Genomic DNA, 21,902 nt, shown 5'->3' on the forward strand with positions numbered 1-21,902 from the left:
GTAGTGTGATGATGTGTTAATAAAAATTGATGTTCTGAAAACACAAAAGTATTTTAAAGACATATTATTTGTTAATCCTTTATTTCCAGGTGCCGGTGATAAAAGGCACGTCAGAGACTTTGCCCTGTGGAAAGCAGCGAAACCACAAGAGCCATCTTGGGCGTCCCCGTGGGGTAAGGGCAGACCTGGCTGGCATATTGAGTGTTCGACAGTTGCGAGGTTAGCATGGCTCGTGTTTCTTGTTGAATCTTACCTTGACATAACATAAGAATTAGGAGCAGGAGTAGGCCGTACGGCCCCTCGAGCCTGCTCCTCCATTCAATAAGATCGTGGCTGATCATCGACCTCAACTCCACTTTCCTGCCCTATCCCCATACCCCTGATTCCTTAGAGTCCAAAAATCTATCGATCTCAACCTTGAATACACTCAACGACTGAGCCTCCACAGCCCTCCGTGGTAGAGAACTCCAAAGAGTCACCACCCTCTGAGTGAAGAAATTTCTCCTCATCGCAGTCCTAAATGGCCGACCCCTTATTCTGAGACTGTGACCCCCTGGTTCTAGACTCTCCAGCCAGGGGAAACAGCTTCTGAGCCCTCTAAGAATCTTATGTTTCAATGAGATCACCTCTCATTCTTCTAAACTCCAGAGAGTATAGGCCCATTCTACACAATCTCTCCTCATAGGACAATCCCCCCCCATCCCAGGAATCAGTCTGGTGAACCTTCGTTGCACTCCCTCTAAGGCAAGTATATTCTTCCTTGGGTACGGAGACCAGGACTGTACACAGTACTCCAGGTGTGGTCTCGCAGAAGCTGACCAGGGAGTTGCACTGCTCATAAAGCAGAAGCACACTAACGAGGACCCGTCTAACTATATTGCTCATTTTCCGATCTGGTCATGACGATATTATCTCTCACAGTTCTGTTACAATGTCTATGTTGGGATTTTTAATGATCCAGTGACCATGCATCAACTGCACAGTCTCCTGGTGCTGGAATTAAAAAAGTGAAAATGGAATAACACTGCCGTCAGTAAGTATAGGGTTGATTTCCAGGCCGTAAACACTCCCGTGTTCATTTTCTGTCTCTCCCCACCCATGCTTTCACACGCTTTCGCTCAACAACAGCAACTTGCATTTATACAGCACCTTTAACATATTAAAACGTCCCAAGGCGCTTCACAGGAGAATAAAACAAAATTTGATACCGAGTCTCACAAGGAGATATTTGGACAGGCGACCAAAAGTTTGGTCAAAGAGGTAGGTTTTAAGGAGCGTCTTAAAGGAGGGTGGAGAGGTTTAGGGAGGGAATTCCAGAGCTTACCTAGGCAGCTGAAGGCACGGCCACCGATGGTGGAGCGATTAAAATCGGGGATGCTCAAGGGGACAGAATTGGAGGAGCGCCGAGATCTTGGAGGGTTGTAGGACTAGAGATTACAGAGATAGGGAGGGGCGAGGCCATGGAGGGAATTGAAAACAAGGATGAGAATTTTAAAATTGAGGTGTTGCCAGGCCCGGGAGTTAATGTCTCATATATTTTTAGTTATTACGTATTTTATTTTTAGTTGACTCCCTGGTAGACACCAGCAGTGCTCGATCATGGGCATGTCCAAGCTCCTTTATATTGCAGTGCGTCGATGTGGCTGAGAGAATAGTTTTGCACCTCGCGGTATAATAAATGCGAGCTTAACTGTCTGGCGTTTTCAGCTCTGTGTTCGGCAATAAACTGGACATCCATTCGGGCGGAATAGACCTGGCCTTTCCCCATCACGAGAACGAGATCGCCCAGTGCGAGGCCTACCACCAGTGTGAGCAATGGGGCAACTACTTTTTACACTCTGGTATGTATCTGCTGTGCATCGTAGAAAGGGCAGACATGATTCAAAGACGGCAATCGTTGCTAAATAGCTGTCATGCATTTTTTGATACTTGAGTGAGTAGTAGTGAAATATAGGGCAAGTTTTCCAATTGCACATGGGAGTGTATATCTGGCAATCTGTGTAATTTTCTGGGCATTAGTTTAATCACGGGCTACATGTGATTTCTTAATGTGACCTCCCGGTGAGCAAGATTCCGCGCTGGGAGCATGCAATCAGAAAACTTATCCTTTATGTTTCTAAAGGGTTCACAAACAGAGACACCACCAACAGTTTCTACTTTCAGTCTGGACCAGAATCCTGAGCAGTTTGGATGTTTGGGTTCTCAGTTTTCCTCCAAGTCTCTTGTTTGTAGAGGATGAAATATACACAGTGGTGATTTGCTAATTGGGCTCTTTGGGGGCAGCAAGCATGCAGCCTTGTGATAAGTGGGTTGTTTTGTGGTTTAGTAGTGAGCAGAATGAATGTAATCAGCTTATTAAGCCCTGCAGCAGTGCATCGTGACCGCTGTTGAGATGGTGTTTTGAGAGCATTTCATCCAACAACAGTGAATTGTTTGCTGGCGGAAGGATCTCTGATTTTATTTAGGTGCTTAAGTTGTTTACTTGTTGAGTCCCTTGATCTGAAATTTCCTGAATTTCCATGAGGAGGCCAACAATCCAAGCTCTCTTTGATTCAGTGAAATTGCAGTTCTTCAGGTCTAAGGTTCTTGGTCCCAGGAGTTCTGCTAACTTGCTGCTCACTAGTGGAATTATTTAATACGAAGCTTTCAAACACTTCCTTTGCTTACCCAGTTTTACACCACTACTGTCACCTATTTGTATTTAACCTGGAAACCCAGACATTTTTAACCTGTTTGTTCCGTCTCACCTGTGCTGAACTTTGGCCCCTTGGGAGCTGATATTACACAGTTCCATTTCCCTGCTTTCTCTCCGCACCTTTCGTTCTACTTTTCTTTAAGTAATTATCCAGTCCCTTTGTTGAATACGGTCACTGATTTCGCACCAGTCACCATCTGTGGCATTCCACATCCAGGTAACTTTGCCTGAAAGTGTTTCTTCTACTCTTCCCCGTTTTGTATCGAATGATTATAATGAGATCAGGACCTCGGGGGTGAAATTGGTCTTTGGCAGGAGCAAGAAACGGGCGATACGGCATCGGCCGCCCCTTTTACACCTGCCTGATCTGCGGTGGATTTGCCAACACGCCTCACGCTACCGCCCCAAGACCAATTTCGGCCCCTCTTGACTTCAGTTACCTACCAATGGAAAGAACCCATCTTTATCTTGTGTGCATTCCTTTTGTTTAGGCCATTTGCATTTGAAGGGAAGTGAAGAAAAGATGTCAAAATCATTGAAAAATTACATCACAATCAAGGTAACCATCCACTCGTATTCCACCAGCTTACCCTTTCCCTGCTTTCTTTATGTCCCTTTAAAAAAATCAACAAAATGAGAGGCGAATTGGCTAATGTAGATTGGGAAACTACATTAAAAGGTATGACTGTAGACAGCAATGGCTAGCATTTAAAGAATTAATACATCATTTACAACAAATATACATTCCTTTAAGGCACAAAAACCCCACAGGAAAAGTGGTCCAACCGTGGCTAACAAGAGAAGTTAAAGATAGTATTAGATCAAAGGAAGAGGTTTATAATGTTGCCAAAAAGAGTAATAAGCCTGAGGATTGGGAGGATTTTAGAATTCAGCAAAGGAGGACCAAGAAATTGATAAAGAAAGGGAAAATAGAATATGAGAGTAAACTAGCGAGAGACATAAAAAGAGACTGTAAAAGCTTCTATAGGTATGTACAAAGGAAAAGACTGACGAAAGTAAATGGGTCCCTTACAGGCTGAGACAGGAGAAATTATACAGTAATGGGAAATAAGGAAATGGCAGAGAAATTAAACAAGTACTTTGTGTCTGTCTTCACCGAAGAAGGCACTAAAAACTTCCTGGAAATAGTGGAGAACCAAAGGTCTAGCGAGAACGAGGAAATGGGAGAATTTAGTGTTACTGTAGTAAAAAAGTAGTACTGGAGAAATTAATGGGATTGAAAGCCGATAAATCTCCTGGACCTGATGGCCTACATCCTAGGGTTTTGAAAGAGTTTGCTATAGAGATAGTGGATGCATTGATTGTAATTTTCCAAAATTCCATATTTTCTAGAACGATTACCACGGATTGGAAGGTAGCAAATGTAACCCCACTATTTAAGAAAGGAGGGAGAGAGAAAACAGGGAACTACAGACCAGTTAGCCTGACATCAGTAGTAGGGAAAATGCTAGAATCTATTATTAAGGACGTGGTAACAGGGCACTTAGAAAATAATAAGAGGATTGGGCAGAGTCAACACGGATTTATGAAAGAGAAATCATGAGGTTGTAACTAGCAGAATAGATAAGGGGGAACCAGTGGATGTGGTGTATTTGGATTTTCAGAAGGCATTTGTTGAGGTGCCACACAAGAGGTTATTAAACAAAATTAGGGCTCATGGGATTGGGGGTAATATACCAGCATGGATTGAGGATTGGTTAACGGACAGAAAATAGAGAGGAGGAATAAACAGATCATTTTCGGGTTGGTAGACTGTAACTAGTGGGGTACCACAAGGATCAGTGCTTGAGCCTCAGCTATTCACAATCTACATCAATGACTTGGATGAGGGGATCAAATGTAATATATCCAAGTTTGCTGATGATACAAAGCTGGGTGGGAATGTAAGTTGTGAGGAGGATGCAAGGAGGCTTCAAGGGGATATAGACAGGCTAAGTGAGTGGGCAAGAACATGGCAAATGGAATATAATGTGGAGAAATGTGAAGTTACCCACTTTGGTAGGAAAAATAGAAAAGCAGAGTATTTTTTAAATGGTGAGGGATTGGGAAATGTTGGTGTTCAGAGGGACCTGGGTGTCCATGTACACGAATCACTGAAAGTTAACATACAGGTACAGCAAGCAATTAGGAAAGCAAATGGTATGTTGGCCTTTATTACAAGAGGATTTGAGTATAAGAGTAAAGACATCTTACTGCAATTATATCGGGCCCTGGTGAGACCACACCTGGAGTATTGTGTACAGTTTTGGTCTCCTTACCTAAGGAAGGATATACTTGCCATAGAGGGAGTGCAACAAAGGTTCACCCGACTGGTTCCTGGGATGGGGGGATTGTCCTATGAGGACTGATTGAGTAGACTAGGCCTATATTCTCTGCAGTTTAGAAGAATGAGAGGTGATCTCATTGAAACGTACAAAATTCTTACAGTGCTTGACAGGGTAGATACAGGGAGGATGTTTCCCCTGGCTGGGGAGTCTAGAACCAGGGGTCACAGTCTCAGAATAAGGGGTCGGCCATTTAGGACTGAGATGAGGAGAAATTTCTTCACTGAGTGTGGTGAATCTTTGGAATTCTCTACCCCCGAGGCTGTGGAGGCTCAGTCGTCGAGTATATTCAAGACAGAGATCGATAGATTTTTGGGTACTAAGGGAATCAAGGGATATGGGGATAGTGCGGGAAAGTGGAGTTGAGGTAGAAGATCAGCCATGATCTTCTTGAATGGCGGAGCAGGCTCGAAGGGCCGAATGGCCGACTCCTGCTCCTATTTCTTATATTAATATAATAAATGTTGACTGCACTTGTAGAATCACCCTGAGGGTCCCAGCAGTGATAAAGTACACTAAAATTCCCGAAGCTCAGGGCATGATTGTGTAAAATAAATTCTGTGATCCCAGGTGATAGTTACTGCTCGGGTCTTTAATAGCTGTTCCGACAGTCAGTATTGTATAATAAGAGGGAGTTTTGCTGCTGAGAACTGGCAAATGTGCTCTGTTCTTCCTCCACTGGAAAGAAGGAATAAATGAGGAAAGACTGAACAGGCGGGGGCTCTTTTCTCTAGAAAAGAGAAGGCTGAGGGCTGGCCCAATAGAGGTCTTTACAATTATGAAAGGGTTTGATGGGGTAGACGTAGAGAAGATGTTTCCACTTAGGGAGACCAAAAACTAGAGGCCAAAAATACAGTGAAACCTGTACAAATGGAAAGCCCCAAAAAACAGACATTTATTGACGGTCCCAAATAACTTACATTATACAGGAAACTTTCTGGTATCCGGCACTGACGGGACCGAGCTGGTGCCGGTCGATCAACACTGCCGGAGAAACCAGCGCTAATGTTAAAACATAACGGAGCTTCTGAGCTCCATATTTAGCAACAAACCCTGTTGCTTAGCAACAGCTTCAAAACAGTCGGCGCAGCTTACAAGCGTCTCTGTAGCTAAGCAACAGCTTCAGCTAGACGCTTGCAGAGCCAGGAATGGAGAAAAAAAAGCAACGAAAAGTTAAAAAAAAAAAAAGTTATCTGAACCGACTCCTGAATTTTGCCGGTGGATAGAGCATTCCGGAGATTTAACCTCCGTTTAAACGAAAGTTTCCTGTAATAGATACAAATTGCCCCTTGAAAGCACGGACACTCACAAATTTTGAAGTATGGACAGCCTACAATTCACCAGTTGAAAACATGGGACACGCAGGTGAGTGCGAGGTAGCAACGGGTGAAAAACAACTTTTATGTAATGGAGATTGCTGTACCCAGCATCCACAGCATCAGGAAAAACCGCTCGCCACAGAGAGCCGTGACCACGTGGAGCACAGTCGGGAGGAGACTGGAGAGTCGGGAATCATGGGTGTCGACATTCCGGAGGGGATCTGATATGTGGTGGTCTCAGAATTCAGGGGGGGCGCTGAAATCGGGGGCAGGAAGAGATGGAGACTCGGGGATGGGGGTCTCGGAGAAAAGTAGAAAGGGCAGGGAACTGGGGAAAGACAGGGACTAGGAGTCGGGGAATTGGGGCTTAAGTGTGATGTTTGGGGGTGGGGTGGTGGGATGGAGAGAGAATGGGGTGGGGGTGGGCACCAGCAGTGTTTGCAGAGCCAGGACCAGCAGCACTGAGAGAGGAGCAGCACTGAGAGAGGAGCAGCCAGTAAAGTGGAAGAACCGAGGGGGAAGGAAGGTTCGTAAACTGAGGGTATTAGACTGTGGGATCCTTCACCACAAGTGGCGATTGAGGTAGAGACTAATATTTAATATGAAAGAAATCGGGATAAATATCTGAAAAGGAGGAATATGACGGGGTCTGGGGGTTACAGGAGACACTGCAATAACCGGGGGCTGAAGGTCTGCTCCCGTGCTCTAATTTCTCAGTCTCCGCAATCCTCCTGCTCGCGGGAGGTCTCCTGGTTCTCGGAACCTCTTGCACAACAGCTGCTGGCGCGAAACCACAAGCAAAAATACGCAACTTCATTGGACCCAACCTTTTATATGGTAAATAACATTTGTAATCGTCAGTACAGGAGCGAGGATGTCTTGCTGCAGTTGTACAGGGCCTTGGTGAGACCACACCTTGAGTATTGTGTGCAGTTTTGGTCACCTTATCTGAGGAAGGATGTTCTTGCCATGGAGGGAGTGCAGCGAAGATTCACCAGACTGATACCTGGGATGGTAGGAATGACGTATGAGGAGAGATTGGGTCAATTGGGCTTATACTCACTGGAGTTTAGAAGAATGAGAGGGGATCTCATCGAAACCTATAAAATTCTAACAGGACTAGACAGACTAGATGCAGGAAGGATGTTCCCGATGTCGGCGGAGTCCAGAACCAGGGGTCACAGTCTAAAGATAAGGGGTAAGCCATTTAGGACAGAAATGAGGAGGAATTTCTTCACCCAGAGAGTGGTGAACCTGTGGAATTCTCTACCACAGAAGGCAGTTGAGGCCAATTCATTAAATATATTCAAGAAGAAGTTAAATATATTTCTTAAGGCTAAAGGGATCAAGGGATATGGGGAGAAAGCAGGGACAGGGTACTGAATTTGGATGATCAGCCATGATCTCATTGAATGGCAGAGCAGGCTTGAGGGGCCGAATGGCCTACTCCTGCTCCTATCTTCTATGTTTCTATGTCATGTGATCAGATGTTGTGATCATGCATCGCATGGTCAGATGTCATGTGGCCAAAACACGTGATCAAATCTCAAGGAGCACAGGTGCAGAGTATGGAAGCGACCGCACAGGAGGAAAGCTCTGGTCAGAAGGCAAGCAACGGCCGCAACACGCGAGCCGTGCACTCAAAACACAACCCAAAACACGAGCCAAGCACAAACACAACCCAAAACACGAGCGCAGCATTCAAAGCAAAACCCAAAACGCGAGCCAAGCACAAAACACAACCCAAAACGCGAGCCCAGCACAAAACACAACCCAAAACACGAGCCAAGCACAAACACAACCCAAAACACGAGCACAGCATTCAAAGCAAAACCCAAAACGCGAGCCAAGCACAAAACACAACCCAAAGCACGAGCTGAGCACAAACACAACCCAAAACACGAACCAAACCCAAAACACGAACCAAGCACAAAACACAACCCAAAACACGAGCCGAGCACAAACACAACCCAAAACGCACAATTGGCTGGAGAAATCGGGAAGAAGTACAGCTGCGATTGGAAGATACCATCTTGCCCTTCCAGTACGTCAGGTGCCAATGAGCTGCTAACAGCCCCCCTCCCCCCTTCAAATATTAACAGCCGCGGTACACAGAGGGAGGGGGTCCCGGACAGGGGTCTGCAGGACAATTAAACCCCACTTGCCCAAAAAATCCCAGGATCGTCACATCCCTCCCTCAATGGAAAAGGACCGTGGGATGGCAATGAACTGGGAAACCCAACTAGCAGAAAATAGAACTGAAATCACATCTTGCTGGCGGGGCTGCAGAATTAGGACACAGCCAATCCCGGGATATTTGGCTCATCTGGTTTACTGCACATACAATGACCATTTTGAAAATAAGGATACCTGATGCAAGTCTCTTAGGCGTCCCTAATTTACAGGTTTCACTGGATAAGTTAGTCACACATAAATCCAGTAGGGAATTCAGGAGAAGCTTCTTTACCCAGAGAGTGGTGAGAATGTGGAACTCGCTCCCACAGGGAGTGGTTGAGGCGAATAGCAGAGATACATTTAACGGGAAGCTAGATAAACACACGAGGGAGAAGGGAATAGAGGGTTACGCTGATAGGGTGAGATGAAGAGGGGTGGGAGGAGGCTGGTGTGGAGCATAAACACCGGCACGGACCAGTTGGGCCGAATGGCCTGTTTCTGTGCTGTGCGTGCTGTGTAATATATGCAGTTGTGGTGCTCGAATCTAGCCGTGCAGGGAAACCAATACATTCCCTGGCCATTACAGCCGGGTACTCATGTCACATGGATAGATGAATTCCTCGAATGAGGACTGCTGGGCCTCAGAGTCACACCGTATTTTTAGTGCTTCTAGTCGTTGCTTTGTACTTGTAATGCACAGATGATAACATTTCAATTCCTCTGATTGTTAACCAGAACCTCTTGGAAAAATCCTCTGCAAATCAATTTCGAATGTTTTGTCTTCGATCAAAATACAGATCAGGTATGAACTTTAAAAGTTTGAACAAAGAGGTGATGTGTGACGGGAGGACCTTGCTAAGTCTGTATTGTGTTTGAATTGTAGCAGTGGAATACAGTGATACCAGCATGACAGAAGCCAAAACCCTTCTCCACGCCATCTCGGCTTTTATCAATGATGCATCTGCTTACATGAGAGGACAGTTGGTCTGCCCGGCAGTCGATGAAACATCGTTATGGGAAAGGTACATTACTGTCCCTCCGACAGCGCAGCGCTCCCTCAGTACTGCCCCTCCGACAGTGCAGTGCTCCCTCAGTACTGCCCCTCCGACAGCGCAGCGCTCCCTCAGTACTGCCCCTCCGACAGTGCGGCACTCCCTCAGTACTGCCCCTCCGACAGCGCAGCGCTCCCTCAGTACTGCCCCTCCGACAGTGCAGCGCTCCCTCAGGACTGCCCCTCCGACAGTGCAGCGCTCCCTCAGTACTGCCCCTCCGACAGTGCAGCGCTCCCTCAGTACTGCCCCTCCGACAGTGCAGCGCTCCCTCAGTACTGCCCCTCCGACAGCGCAGCGCTCCCTCAGTACTGCCCCTCCGACAGTGCGGCGCTCCCTCAGTACTGCCCCTCCGACAGCGCAGCGCTCCCTCAGTACTGCCCCTCCGACAGTGCGATGCTCCCTCAGTACTGCCCCTCCGACAGTGCAGCGCTCCCTCAGTACTGCCCCTCCGACAGCGCAACGCTCACTCAGTACTGCCCCTCCGACAGTGCAGCGCTCCCTCAGTACTGCCCCTCCGACAGCGCAACGCTCCCTCAGTACTGCCCCTCCGACAGCGCAACGCTCCCTCAGTACTGCCCCTCCGACAGCGCAACGCTCCCTCAGTACTGCCCCTCCGACAGCGCAACGCTCCCTCAGTACTGCCCGTCCGACAGTGCGGCGCTCCTTCAGTACTGCCCCTCCGACAGTGCGGCGCTCCTTCAGTACTGCCCCTCCGACAGTGCGGCGCTCCCTCAGTACTGCCCCTCCGACAGCGCAACGCTCCCTCAGTACTGCCCGTCCGACAGTGCGGCGCTCCTTCAGTACTGCCCCTCCGATAGTGCGGCGCTCCCTCAGTACTGCCCCTCCGACAGTGCGGCGCTCCCTCAGTACTGCCCCTCCGACAGTGCGGCGCTCCCTCAGTACTGCCCCTCCGACAGTGCGGCGCTCCCTCAGTACTGCCCCTCCGACAGTGCGGCGCTCCCTCAGTACTGCCCCTCCGACAGTGCGGCGCTCCCTCAGTACTGCCCCTCCGACAGTGCGGCGCTCCCTCAGCACTGCCCCTCCGACAGTGCGGCGCTCCCTCAGCACTGCCCCTCCGACAGTGCGGCGCTCCCTCGGCACTGCCCCTCCGACAGTGCGGCGCTCCCTCGGCACTGCCCCTCCGACAGTGCGGCGCTCCCTCGGCACTGCCCCTCCGACAGTGCGGCGCTCCCTCGGCACTGCCCCTCCGACAGTGCGGCGCTCCCTCGGCACTGGCCCTCCGACAGTGCGGCGCTCCCTCGGCACTGGCCCTCCGACAGTGCGGCGCTCCCTCGGCACTGGCCCTCCGACAGTGCGGCGCTCCCTCGGCACTGGCCCTCCGACAGTGCGGCGCTCCCTCGGTACTGGCCCTCCGACAGTGCGGCGCTCCCTCGGTACTGGCCCTCCGACAGTGCGGCGCTCCCTCGGTACTGGCCCTCCGACAGTGCGGCGCTCCCTCGGTACTGACCCTCCGACAGTGCGGCGCTCCCTCGGTACTGGCCCTCCGACAGTGCGGCGCTCCCTCGGTACTGGCCCTCCGACAGTGCGGCGCTCCCTCGGTACTGGCCCTCCGACAGTGCGGCGCTCCCTCGGTACTGGCCCTCCGACAGTGCGGCGCTCCCTCGGTACTGGCCCTCCGACAGTGCGGCGCTCCCTCGGTACTGGCCCTCCGACAGTGCGGCGCTCCCTCGGTACTGACCCTCCGACAGTGCGGCGCTCCCTCGGTACTGGCCCTCCGACAGTGCGGCGCTCCCTCGGTACTGGCCCTCCGACAGTGCGGCGCTCCCTCGGCACTGCCACTCCGACAGTGCGGCGCTCCCTCGGCACTGGCCCTCCGACAGTGCGGCGCTCCCTCGGCACTGGCCCTCCGACAGTGCGGCGCTCCCTCGGTACTGGCCCTCCGACAGTGCGGCGCTCCCTCAGTACTGGCCCTCCGACAGGGCGGCGCTCCCTCAGTACTGACCCTCCGACAGTGCGGCGCTCCCTCAGTACTGCCCCTCCGACAGTGCGGCGCTCCCTCAGTACTGACCCTCCGACAGTGCGGCGCTCCCTCAGTACTGACCCTCCGACAGTGCGGCGCTCCCTCAGTACTGCACTGGGAGTGTCAGCATGGATTATGAGCTCAAGTCCCTGGGCTTGAACCCAGAACTCTCGAGGCGAGAGTGCTACCTACTGAGCCACAGCTGACACTGGCTGGGTAACTTGCTGAACTAATCCAGTATAGGGAATTAAACCCAAATTATATACAAGAGAATAGTTAAAAAATTCTCCTAAGTGCTGTCTTGTTTTGATTTTTTTTGGTGTGGTGGCTTTAACCCTTGAGGATTAATTTACAGTTCATTGGTTGAAATGTGTTAGTCGAAGCCTCTGAAATGAGAGATTCCTAGCGACAAACAAAATGCTTCTTTTCATATACTGTAGTACTTCTCCTTAAGTAACTGTATATATCAATTAATCTGTTTTGGCAAATGTTCCCTATGATCAACCTTTCCATTTAGGAAGGTGTTTAGTAACTGATGTGTGGTTTATCATTAAATAGAAACAAACCACTATAAAGATGAATGTGTACTTCTCTCCAATTAATGAAATAAAGTTGATCATTCCACGATCAATTATTGCTGCCTAAATTGTAGAATTAAGCACCTGTTCACTTGTTTACTTGAAGTTCTTCTTAGTTGGGACGCAGGAACTCGCTGTGTGTCTGCCCTCTGTGGGTGTATTGCTTCCACATTATTTGACTATGAGTTATACCCTTTGTCTCTCTGGTTCCTGCTTGTCAAGGGAATTAGAGCAGATTGACTGAAGGGCCAGGTGACTTGAGCTGTCATCTCTCTCCTGTTTATGGAACAATTGGCATTCATTCTAGTGAATAATTTGAATTACATTCGTTGTTCCCTGTTGCATTCTGTGGTACCTGTAGTGAGGTTCTGCTTTGTGGTGTCTCTCCGGGCTGGCGTCCCATCCTCCATAAACTTCCTTTTTTTCAACCGAGGATTCCACTCCACCGTGGTTGACACGGCCCTCAACCGTGTCCGTTCTATTTCCCGCACTTCTGCTCTCACCCCTTCCCCTCCCTCCTGGAACCACGATAGGTTCCCCTTGTCCTCACCTTTCACCCCACCAGCCTCCACATTCAACGGATCATTTTCCACCACCTCCAACGTGATCCCACCACCAAAGACACCTTCCCCTCCTCCCCTTTCAGCATTCTGAAGGGACCACTCCCTCCGCGACACCCTGGTCCACTCCTCAATCACCCCCAACACCCCTTCACCTTCGCCCAGCACCTGCCCGTGCAAATGCAGAAGATGTAACACCTGCCCTTTTACCTCCCCTCTTCCCACTGTCCAGGGCCCCAAACACCCCTTCCAGGTGAAACAGCGATTTACTTGTACTTCTCGCAATCTAGTATACTGTATTCGCTGCTCACGATGCGGTCTCCTCTACATTGGGGAGACCAAACGCAGATTGGGTGACCGCTTTGCGGAACACCTCCGTTCAGTCCGTAAGGGGGACCCCGAGCTTCCGGTCGCCTGTCACTTTAATTCACCGCTCCATTCCCACTCGGACCTCACCGTCCTCGGCCTCTTGCATTGTTCCAGTGAAGCTCAGCGTAAGCTCGAGGAACAGCACCTCATCTTTCGATTAGGCACTTTACAGCCCTCTGGACTCAATATCGAGTTCAACAATTTCAGATCATAACCTCGGCCCCTATTTTTCTTTTATTATTTTTTCTTTTTTTTTCTCCCACATGGCAGCAGTTGATGATTTTGCCATTGCCATTTACACCTCATCTGGAGTCATCTTTTGTTTAGAAACATAGAACAATAGGAGCAGGAGTCGGCCCTTCGAGCCTGCTCCGCCATTCAGTGTGATCATGGCCAATCTTAACTTGTCCCATCACCATCTCCTTTTGCCTTGCACCATCATCCCTTTTGTCTTTTAATCTCTCCTGCCTTCCACCCTATCACAGACCTTCCCTTTTGTTCTTTCCTCCCCTCCCCACTTTCCCTGCCTCTGCACTTACTTAAAAATCTGTTACATCTCTAACTTTTTCCAGTTCTGACGAAGGGTCATCGACCTGAAACGTTAACTCTGTTTCTCTCTCTCTGCAGATGCTTCCTGACCTGCTGAGTATTTCCAGCATTTTCTGTTCTTACTCCATAAACTTCACCTCATCCAAAACTCGGCTGCCCGTATCTTATGCCGCACCAAGTCCCGTTCGCCCATCAACCCTGTGCTCGCTGACCTACATTTACTCCTGATCCCCAATTGCCTCAAATATAAAATTCTCATCCTTTTGATTTCGTACCCTTGATCGCCTCCTCTTCCCTATCTCTCTCGTCCTCCAGCCCTGCATTCCCTCCGTCTCCCCTCTTCCCCACCCTGTCCCCCCGAACTCTCTGTTCTTTTATCTCCTGCCTCTTGTGCATTCCCCACCCCTTTCGCCGAACCATTAGCGTCTATGTGATCAGGATTCCCTGAGCGTCTCTGTCGTGTTCTCCCGCTGACAGCATTCTACTGACCAAACAAACATTGGAGTTTGGGTCTTGGTGCCTGTTACACGGCATATCGCGAGTTTAGATTTTAAAAAAATGTTTAATTATTGAGTTCAGAATCCTGATTAGGGCTTATCTCGCCTCCTGTAATGGCACCTTAAAGTGGGTCATGCAGGTGAGGGGCAGTGTTGGTGCCATCACAGTGAGGGGCACACGGGTCCATGCATTACGGGAACATGTTTGTATGTCAACCTTTTGGGTTAAGGTGATGCACTTGCCAAGGGCTCTGGTTGGTATTTGCCTCTCCTGAGACATGTATTGATCGTGCCAACAACCCTTCTGTGTCAAAGGGACAGAGCCATAGAATAAGCCTCGGTTTGGCCTTGCTAGTGGAAGGGGAAGCGTGGTCCACATGCTCTCTGGTCATCGGGATATGCCTCTGTACTCAAAAAAGAAAAAAATGTCTTGCTCCTTTCATGACTTCAGGATGTTCCAAAGCACTTTACAGCCAATGGAGCTTTTTCCAAGTGTTGTAATTTAGGAAGCACAGAAGCCAACTTCCCCCACGATTCCACAAACAGCATTGTGATAATGACCAGATAATCTGTTTTAGTGATATTGGTTGAGGTATTAAAATAGCCAGGACACCTTCTCTTCTTCGAATAGTGCCATGGGATCTTTTATGCCCACCTGAGAGGGCAGACAGGGCCTTGGTTTAATGTCTCATCCGAAAGACGGCACCTCCGACAGTGCAGCGCTCCCTCAGTACTGCCCCTCCGACAGTGCGGCGCTCCCTCAGTACTGCCCCTCCGACAGTGCGGCGCTCCCTCAGTACTGCCCCTCCGACAGTACGGCGCTCCCTCAGTACTGCCCCTCCGACAGTGCTGCACTCCCTCAGTACTGCCCCTCCGACAGTGCGGCGCTCCCTCAGTACTGCCCCTCCGACAGTGCGGCACTCCCTCAGCACTGCCCCTCCGACAGTGCGGCGCTCCATCAGCACTGCCCCTCCGACAGTGCGGCGCTCCCTCAGCACTGCCCCTCCGACAGTGCGGCGCTCCCTCAGTACTGCCCCTCCGACAGTGCGGCGCTCCCTCAGTACTGCCCCTCCGACAGTACGGCGCTCCCTCAGTACTGCCCCTCCGACAGTGCGGCACTCCCTCAGTACTGCCCCTCCGACAGTGCGGCGCTCCCTCAGTACTGCCCCTCCGACAGTGCGGCGCTCCCTCAGTACTGCCCCTCCGACAGTGCGGCGCTCCCTCAGCACTGCCCCTCCGACAGTGCGGCGCTCCATCAGCACTGCCCCTCCGACAGTGCGGCGCTCCCTCAGTATTGCATTGGAGTGTCGAGATTTTTGTGCTCAAGTCTCTGGAGTGGGACTTGAACCCACAACTTTCTGACTGGGCGGCAAGAGTGCTGCCCACTGAGCCAAGGCTGACATATGTGTGACCTGCAATTGCTGTTTGCTGCTCTCTCAGTGTGACCCCGTAGACTGTTCTATGGTGTTGTTTTAGGATATAGGCTCATTAAATGGCTGGCACGTCACCGTTCCACTATGTTACTATATGTTGTACCTTGTCTCACAAAGCAGAGATAATGCAGCAGGTAGAAAAATGTCCTAAAAATAATCATCTTTCTGCGATGTCCTGATGCCTTATTCCGTAATGGCCGGCCAGGATAAGATTGGCTGGCATCTGAATCAATAACTAGCGGTGGTGAGGGAGTTGATTGCGTGATCCAGTGCTCCCAGTGGGGAGCATGTTCTCTGGAGCGCCTGCGATTTTCCATTTAAATCGACACAAAACCCCTGGCTGCAGTCCCAGGCTTTCCCCAGAGTGTTGATCCCTGCTGGGAGTGCCGGATCTCTCAATTATCCTAGTGGTTTCATTCTTTGAGCCACAGTCGCATCAGGTGCTTTCATTAACAACCTTTTCATTTTTTTTATGGTGCATTTATTGTCGTGATGCAAAAAGAAATATAGATTTTTCTCTCTCTATTTTGAAACTTTAAATTGCATGTTCTGTTTTGTATTCAGGTTAAATGCAACTAAAGTCAACGTGCAGGCTGCCTTTGCTGATGATTTTGACACGCCAGGGGCTACTGATTCAATTATGCACCTCATTCACCATGGCAACAGACAGCTTCAAGCAGTTACCAAGGTAACCCATTAGGATTTTGCAATCCCCATGAAGGTTGTACATTGGTAGCGCATTATTCAGAGTAACGCCATGATGAGTGGATTACATTTTTCGAAACCATCATTAGGTTTGTTGAGGTGTGGCAGGGGCTTGTACTGTGCTTTGATAGTTAGTGTCACCACTCCCCTGGGAAGAGCCGGGAAAGATGAGAGACTCACAAACGTTAAGTCTCGTTATGTGCCCCAACCAGAAACTAGCAGTTGTTTTTCAGCATGGAACTCATTCAGTGCAAACCGTGACTTTGCTAAGCTGCTGGGAGGGATTGCAAGTTGCAGCACTGGTCTTCCAAGAACTTTTTTTGAAGCTACAACAGGGAGTGGTTGAGGAGAATAGCATCGATGCATTTAAGGGGAAGCTGGATAAACACACGAGAGAGAAAGGAATAGAAGGATATGGTGATAGGGTGAGATGGAGAGGAGTGGGAGGCGGCTCGTGTGGAACGTAAACACCGGCAGTTGGGCCGAATGGCCTGTTTCTGTGCATGTAATTCTATTTTGAAGCTGTGTAATCCAGTATGGCTTATATTTACATCTGAGGTACTACTCGGCATAACCTGGGCCACTGATCGCAGAGTCCCGAAGGTTGGTCAGTGCTGAGTGGTACTGGGGAAGGAGGCTATAGAGAGGGGGGAGACGGATAAAGCAAGTGGAGGGAGGGAAGATTGTGGAGATATACGCGCCAAACTACTCAATCACGTTGTACTAGATTAGATATAAAGTTAGCAGCAAACCTTGGAGGAAGTGAATCTGCCTGTTTCCCAGGAAACCCGTGGCATATCTGTTAACCTGGGTGGACAGGAGCTGGGTGGCAGTGTACTGTAAGTGGCGACAGATTTAATTTCTCCATAAGCCACTGTTTAGTGATGCGGGTGGCTGCACGTTCACTGGATTCAAAATGGGCAGCAAGGAATCTTCCACTAACGCTTGAACAAGTTTGTTCAAACGGTGTATAAAATTCAAGGTGAACATCAGTTGATTGAATTATGGAAGGAGGCCATTCGGCCCATCGTGTCAGTGCCAGCTCTCTGAAAGAGCTCTCCGATTGGTCCCCATTCCCCAGCCTTTTTTTCCCATCCAACATTTTTTAAACTTTTCATTTTCAAATATTTATCCACTTTCCTTTTTGAAGCTATTTACCACTGTTTCTGGCAAGGCGTTCACGTCCTAATAACCCACTGCATTTAAAAAAAGCACATTCTCCTGCCTCGTCCGTTCTTTTGTTGATAACCTAGTAACCGACTCAGTGACCGGTGGAAATAGGGTTTTCCCCATGTACCTTATCAAAACCTTTCATCATTTGTACCGCACTATCAGATCTCCTTTTAACCTTCTATTTCTAAGTGAAAAGGTCCTCAGTTTCTCTAACCTCCCCTCACAACTCAGGCTTCCCACCTGCTATTATCCTGATCTCTTTTGTGGACTCCCCAAGATGTTCCGACAGCAGAGCAGCCAAAACTGGGCACCGTATTCTAGCTATGTTTTAATCAATCATTTGTGTAGGATTACCATTACCCCAGCTTTATGCTCTACCCCCCATTAAAATATAGGCTCCCAATAGCATTTTTGAGCGAGTGCTGCACCGTCGGAGGGGCAGTACTGAGGGACTGCTGCACAGTCGGAGGGGCAGTACTGAGGGAGTGCTGCACGGTCGGAGGGGCAGTACTGAGGGAGTGCGGCACTGTCGGAGGGGCAGTACTGAGGGAGTGCGGCACTGTCGGAGGGGCAGTACTGAGGGAGTGCGGCACTGTCGGAGGGGCAGTACTGAGGGAGTGCTGCACGGTCGGAGGGGCAGTACTGAGGGAGTGCTGCACGGTCGGAGGGGCAGTACTGAGGGAGTGCTGCACTGTCGGAGGGGCAGTACTGAGGGAGCGCTACACTGTCGGAGGGGCAGTACTGAGGGAGCGCTACACTGTCGGAGGGGCAGTACTGAGGGAGCGCTGCACTGTCGGAGGGGCAGTACTGAGGGAGCGCTGCACTGTCGGAGAGGCAGTACTGAGGGAGTACTACACTGTCGGAGGGGCAGTACTGAGGGAGCGCCGCACTGTCGGAGGGGCAGTACTGAGGGAGCGCTGCACTGTCGGAGGGGCAGTACTGAGGGAGCGCTGCACTGTCGGAGAGGCAGTACTGAGGGAGTACTACACTGTCGGAGGGGCAGTACTGAGGGAGCGCCGCACTGTCGGAGGGGCAGTACTGAGGGAGTGCTGCACGGTCGGAGGGGCAGTACTGAGGGAGCGCTGCACTGTCGGAGAGGCAGTACTGAGGGAGCGCTACACTGTCGGAGGGGCAGTGCTTGAGGGAGTGCTGCACTGTCGGAGGGGCAGTGCTGAGCGAGAGCTGCACTGTCGGAGGGGCAGTACTGACGGAGTGCTACACTGTCGGAGGAGCAGTACTGAGGGAGCGCTGCACTGTCGGAGAGGCAGTACTGAGGGAGTGCTGCACTGTCGGAGGGGCAGTGCTTGAGGGAGTGCTGCACTGTCGGAGGGGCAGTACTGAGGGAGCGCCGCACTGTCGGAGGGGCAGTACTGCGGGAGCGCCGCACTGTCGGAGGGGAAGTACTGCGGGAGCGCTGAACTGTCAGAGATGCTGTCTTTCAGATAAGCCTTTAAACTGAGGCCCCGTCTGCGTTCTCAGGTGGATGTAAAAGATCCTATTACACAATCCAAGTAGGGTGATTTCAGGGTCTGAGAGAATTGGGATAGTTCTGGGATCAGTGAGCACTGACAATGCATGTTCTGTGGCTGAAGTTTCAGGAATCCGGTATACCTAATGGTCAGCTTTTTATATTTATGGCAGGAGGTCGACTACCCCAGGAGCCCTGCTGTGTTTGGAGCGATAATCTCTTACATAGAGCGATTCCTGGAAGTTGTTGGTATTTCTCTTGGGGAAAGTCAGGTGAGTAACTGCTTTGGAGAAACCCTTACACGGTTCCCGCGTGTTGCAGATTTAATTTAGTCTTTGCACAATATCAGTCATAGTAAAAGTCAACCAAGGCATTCACTTCTCCAGCTCTGTGTGTTGGTTCACAGGAGAATGACACTCCAGCAATAACTGCTCCAAGGTATACCCGGGAAGCTCCGTGTGTTGGTTCACAGGAGAATGACACTAGCAATAGCTGCTCCAAGGTATACCCGGGAAGCTCCGTGTGTTGGTTCACAGGAGAATGACACTCCAGCAGTAACTGCTCCAAGGTATACCCGGGAAGCTCTGTGTGTTGGTTCACAGGAGAATGACACTCCAGCAGTAACTGCTCCAAGGTATACCCGGGAAGCTCCGTGTGTTGGTTCACAGGAGAATGACACTCCAGCAGTAGCTGCTCCAAGGTGTACCCGGGAAGCTCCGTGTGTTGGTTCACAGGAGAATGACACTCCAGCAGTAGCTGCTCCAAGGTATACCCTGGGGAGCCTCCATTTTCATTTCTTTTTGAGCTAATTAGGTTTCTAAATGTCATTCACTGGCGATCTTCAGTGCCGTGTATTCTGCCTATTAGTGGAGTGAACCCAGTGGGGTGATGGATACCCTTACTGCAAGTCCACTTCTTAATCTTGATGTCAGTGTGCTCCACTCTCATTACTTACCATTTGCTCGTGTGGAGGGTAAATGCTGGCACTGACTAGATGGGCCGAGTGGCGTGTTTCCATGTTGTAGGTTTTGTGTATAAGGTGGTTTGTTTGACTTGACCTACAGGAGGAGAGTGATTGAGGAATTAGTGGCACTCAATGATGGGCTGTTGGAGCAAGCGATGCCGTGAACAGTTTCCTAACATAACAACAGTGACTACACTTCAAAAAGATTTCATTGGCTGTAAAGTGCTTTGGGACTTCCTGAGGTCATGAAAGGCGCTATAGAAATGTAAAATTTTCTTTTTGATCACAGAGGACATCTGAAATTATTGAAGCCAGTGAAAATTTATGGAATTTTTTTCATCCACCTCTGTAACCTTTGATAATGCAGCACTCCCTCAGTACTGCTCCTCCGACAGTGCAGCACTCCCTCAGTACTGCTCCTCCGACAGTGCAGCACTCCCTCAGTACTGCCCCTCCGACAGTGCAGCACTCCCTCAGCACTGCCCCTCCGACAGTGCAGCACTCCCTCAGTACTGCCCCTCCGACAGTGCGGCGCTCCCTCAGTACTGCCCCTCCGACAGTGCGGCGCTCCCTCAGTACTGTCCCTCCGATAGTGCGGCACTCCCTCAGTACTGCCCCTCCGACAGTGCAGCACTCCCTCAGTACTGCCCCTCCGACAGTGCAGCACTCCCTCAGCACTGCCCCTCCGACAGTGCAGCACTCCCTCAGTACTGCCCCTCCGACAGTGCGGCGCTCCCTCAGCACTGCCCCTCCGACAGTGCGGCACTCCCTCAGTACTGCCCCTCCGACAGTGCGGCGCTCCCTCAGTACTGTCCCTCCGATAGTGTGGCGCTCCCTCAGTACTGTCCCTCCGATAGTGCGGCGCTCCCTCAGTACTGCCCCTCCAACAGTGCGGCGCTCCCTCAGTACTGCACTGGGAGTGTCAGCCTCAACGATGGGCTCAATTCCCGGAGCAAGGCTGCAACCCGCAATCGAGGCAGTTATTTATTTTGTTTGGTAACAAAGCTTTAGCTAGACGCATTCTGGAACAGGATTTAACTGATGGTTGCTCCAAGGTTACTCTACCTGTGCTACAGTGCTTTCTCAGCCACAGAATTTTGGCATAATTTGCAACGGTGTAATTGACACCCTTTTTCGAAGCAGCATTGTCTTCATTTAACAACTGAAGATACACGTGCTATGCTGCAAGGTGGCCTCAAAAAGGAAGACTTGCATTTCTATAGCGCCTTTGAAGACCTCAGGATGTCCCAAAGCGTTTTACTGCCAATGAAGTACTTTTTGAAGTGTAGTCACTGTTGTCATGTAGCAGTCAATGTACGCACAGCAAGCTCCCACAAACAGCCATGTGATAATGACCAGATAACCTGTTTTAGTGATGTTTGAGGGATAAATACTGGCCCAGGTCACCGGGGAGAACTCCTCTGCACTTCTTCAAAATACTGCTGTGGGATATTTTACGTCCACCTGAGAGGGCAGATGGGGCCTCCGTTTAACATCTGAAGGCATTGTTTCCTGTTTCTACTTTGGCAACAAGTCGTTTGTAGTGGAAGTTGAATGAATAAGGAGGAAGATTTGATTCCCTACTGTACATGTTGTCGTCTTCATTCTTTGAATGGCCTCCATAAGGTGAAACTCTTTCCAGTGGCAGGAGGGTCGGTAACGAGAGGACCAAGATTTAAGGTGATTGGCAAAAGAACCAGAGGGGAAGATGAGAAAACATAATTTTATGCAGCGAGTTGTTGTGATCTGGAACACGCTGCCTGAAAGGGCGGTGGAAGCAGATTCAATAGTAACTTTCAAAAGGGAATTGGATAAATACTTGAAGGAGAAAATTTGCAGGGCTGTGGGGAAAGAGCAGGGGGAGTGGGACTAATTGGAGAGCTTGTTCAAAGAGCCGGCACAGGCACGATGGGCCGAATGGCCTCCTCCTGTGCTGTATCATTCTCTGATTCTATAGAAAGACCCTCACCTGCCTGCTCCTCAGTTTTCTTTTTTCTCCCTCTTCCTCTCCCTCTCTCCAGTCCTCTGTCGTGGTTTTT

General features: G+C 50.0%; 1 protein-coding gene across 6 annotated transcripts in view; it reads left to right on the forward strand.

Moving 5' to 3' along the window:
- The window catches only part of cars2 (cysteinyl-tRNA synthetase 2, mitochondrial), an 80,489-nt gene that overhangs the window by 40,165 nt on the left and 18,422 nt on the right, over positions 1 to 21,902 (forward strand). For 5 of the 6 annotated variants that reach the window (XR_015079678.1, XM_085998352.1, XM_085998350.1 and 2 more), the window contains exons 7-13: positions 90 to 219; positions 1,708 to 1,841; positions 3,187 to 3,254; positions 9,270 to 9,336; positions 9,418 to 9,556; positions 16,118 to 16,241; positions 19,073 to 19,171. Coding sequence is in view for 5 of the 6 variants with exons in the window: in XM_085998352.1 (XP_085854478.1) it covers positions 90 to 219; positions 1,708 to 1,841; positions 3,187 to 3,254; positions 9,270 to 9,336; positions 9,418 to 9,556; positions 16,118 to 16,241; positions 19,073 to 19,171 (761 nt within the window). In the remaining variant the exon portion in view is untranslated. The remainder of the gene's footprint in view (positions 1 to 89; positions 220 to 1,707; positions 1,842 to 3,186; positions 3,255 to 9,269; positions 9,337 to 9,417; positions 9,557 to 16,117; positions 16,242 to 19,072; positions 19,172 to 21,902) is intronic. The other variant, XM_085998351.1, reaches the window with a different exon arrangement.

The sequence above is a fragment of the Somniosus microcephalus genome, chromosome 10, assembly GCF_052327205.1.
Source record: "Somniosus microcephalus isolate GS21.2 chromosome 10, FLI_Smic_1.0, whole genome shotgun sequence".
NCBI lineage: Eukaryota > Metazoa > Chordata > Chondrichthyes > Squaliformes > Somniosidae > Somniosus > Somniosus microcephalus.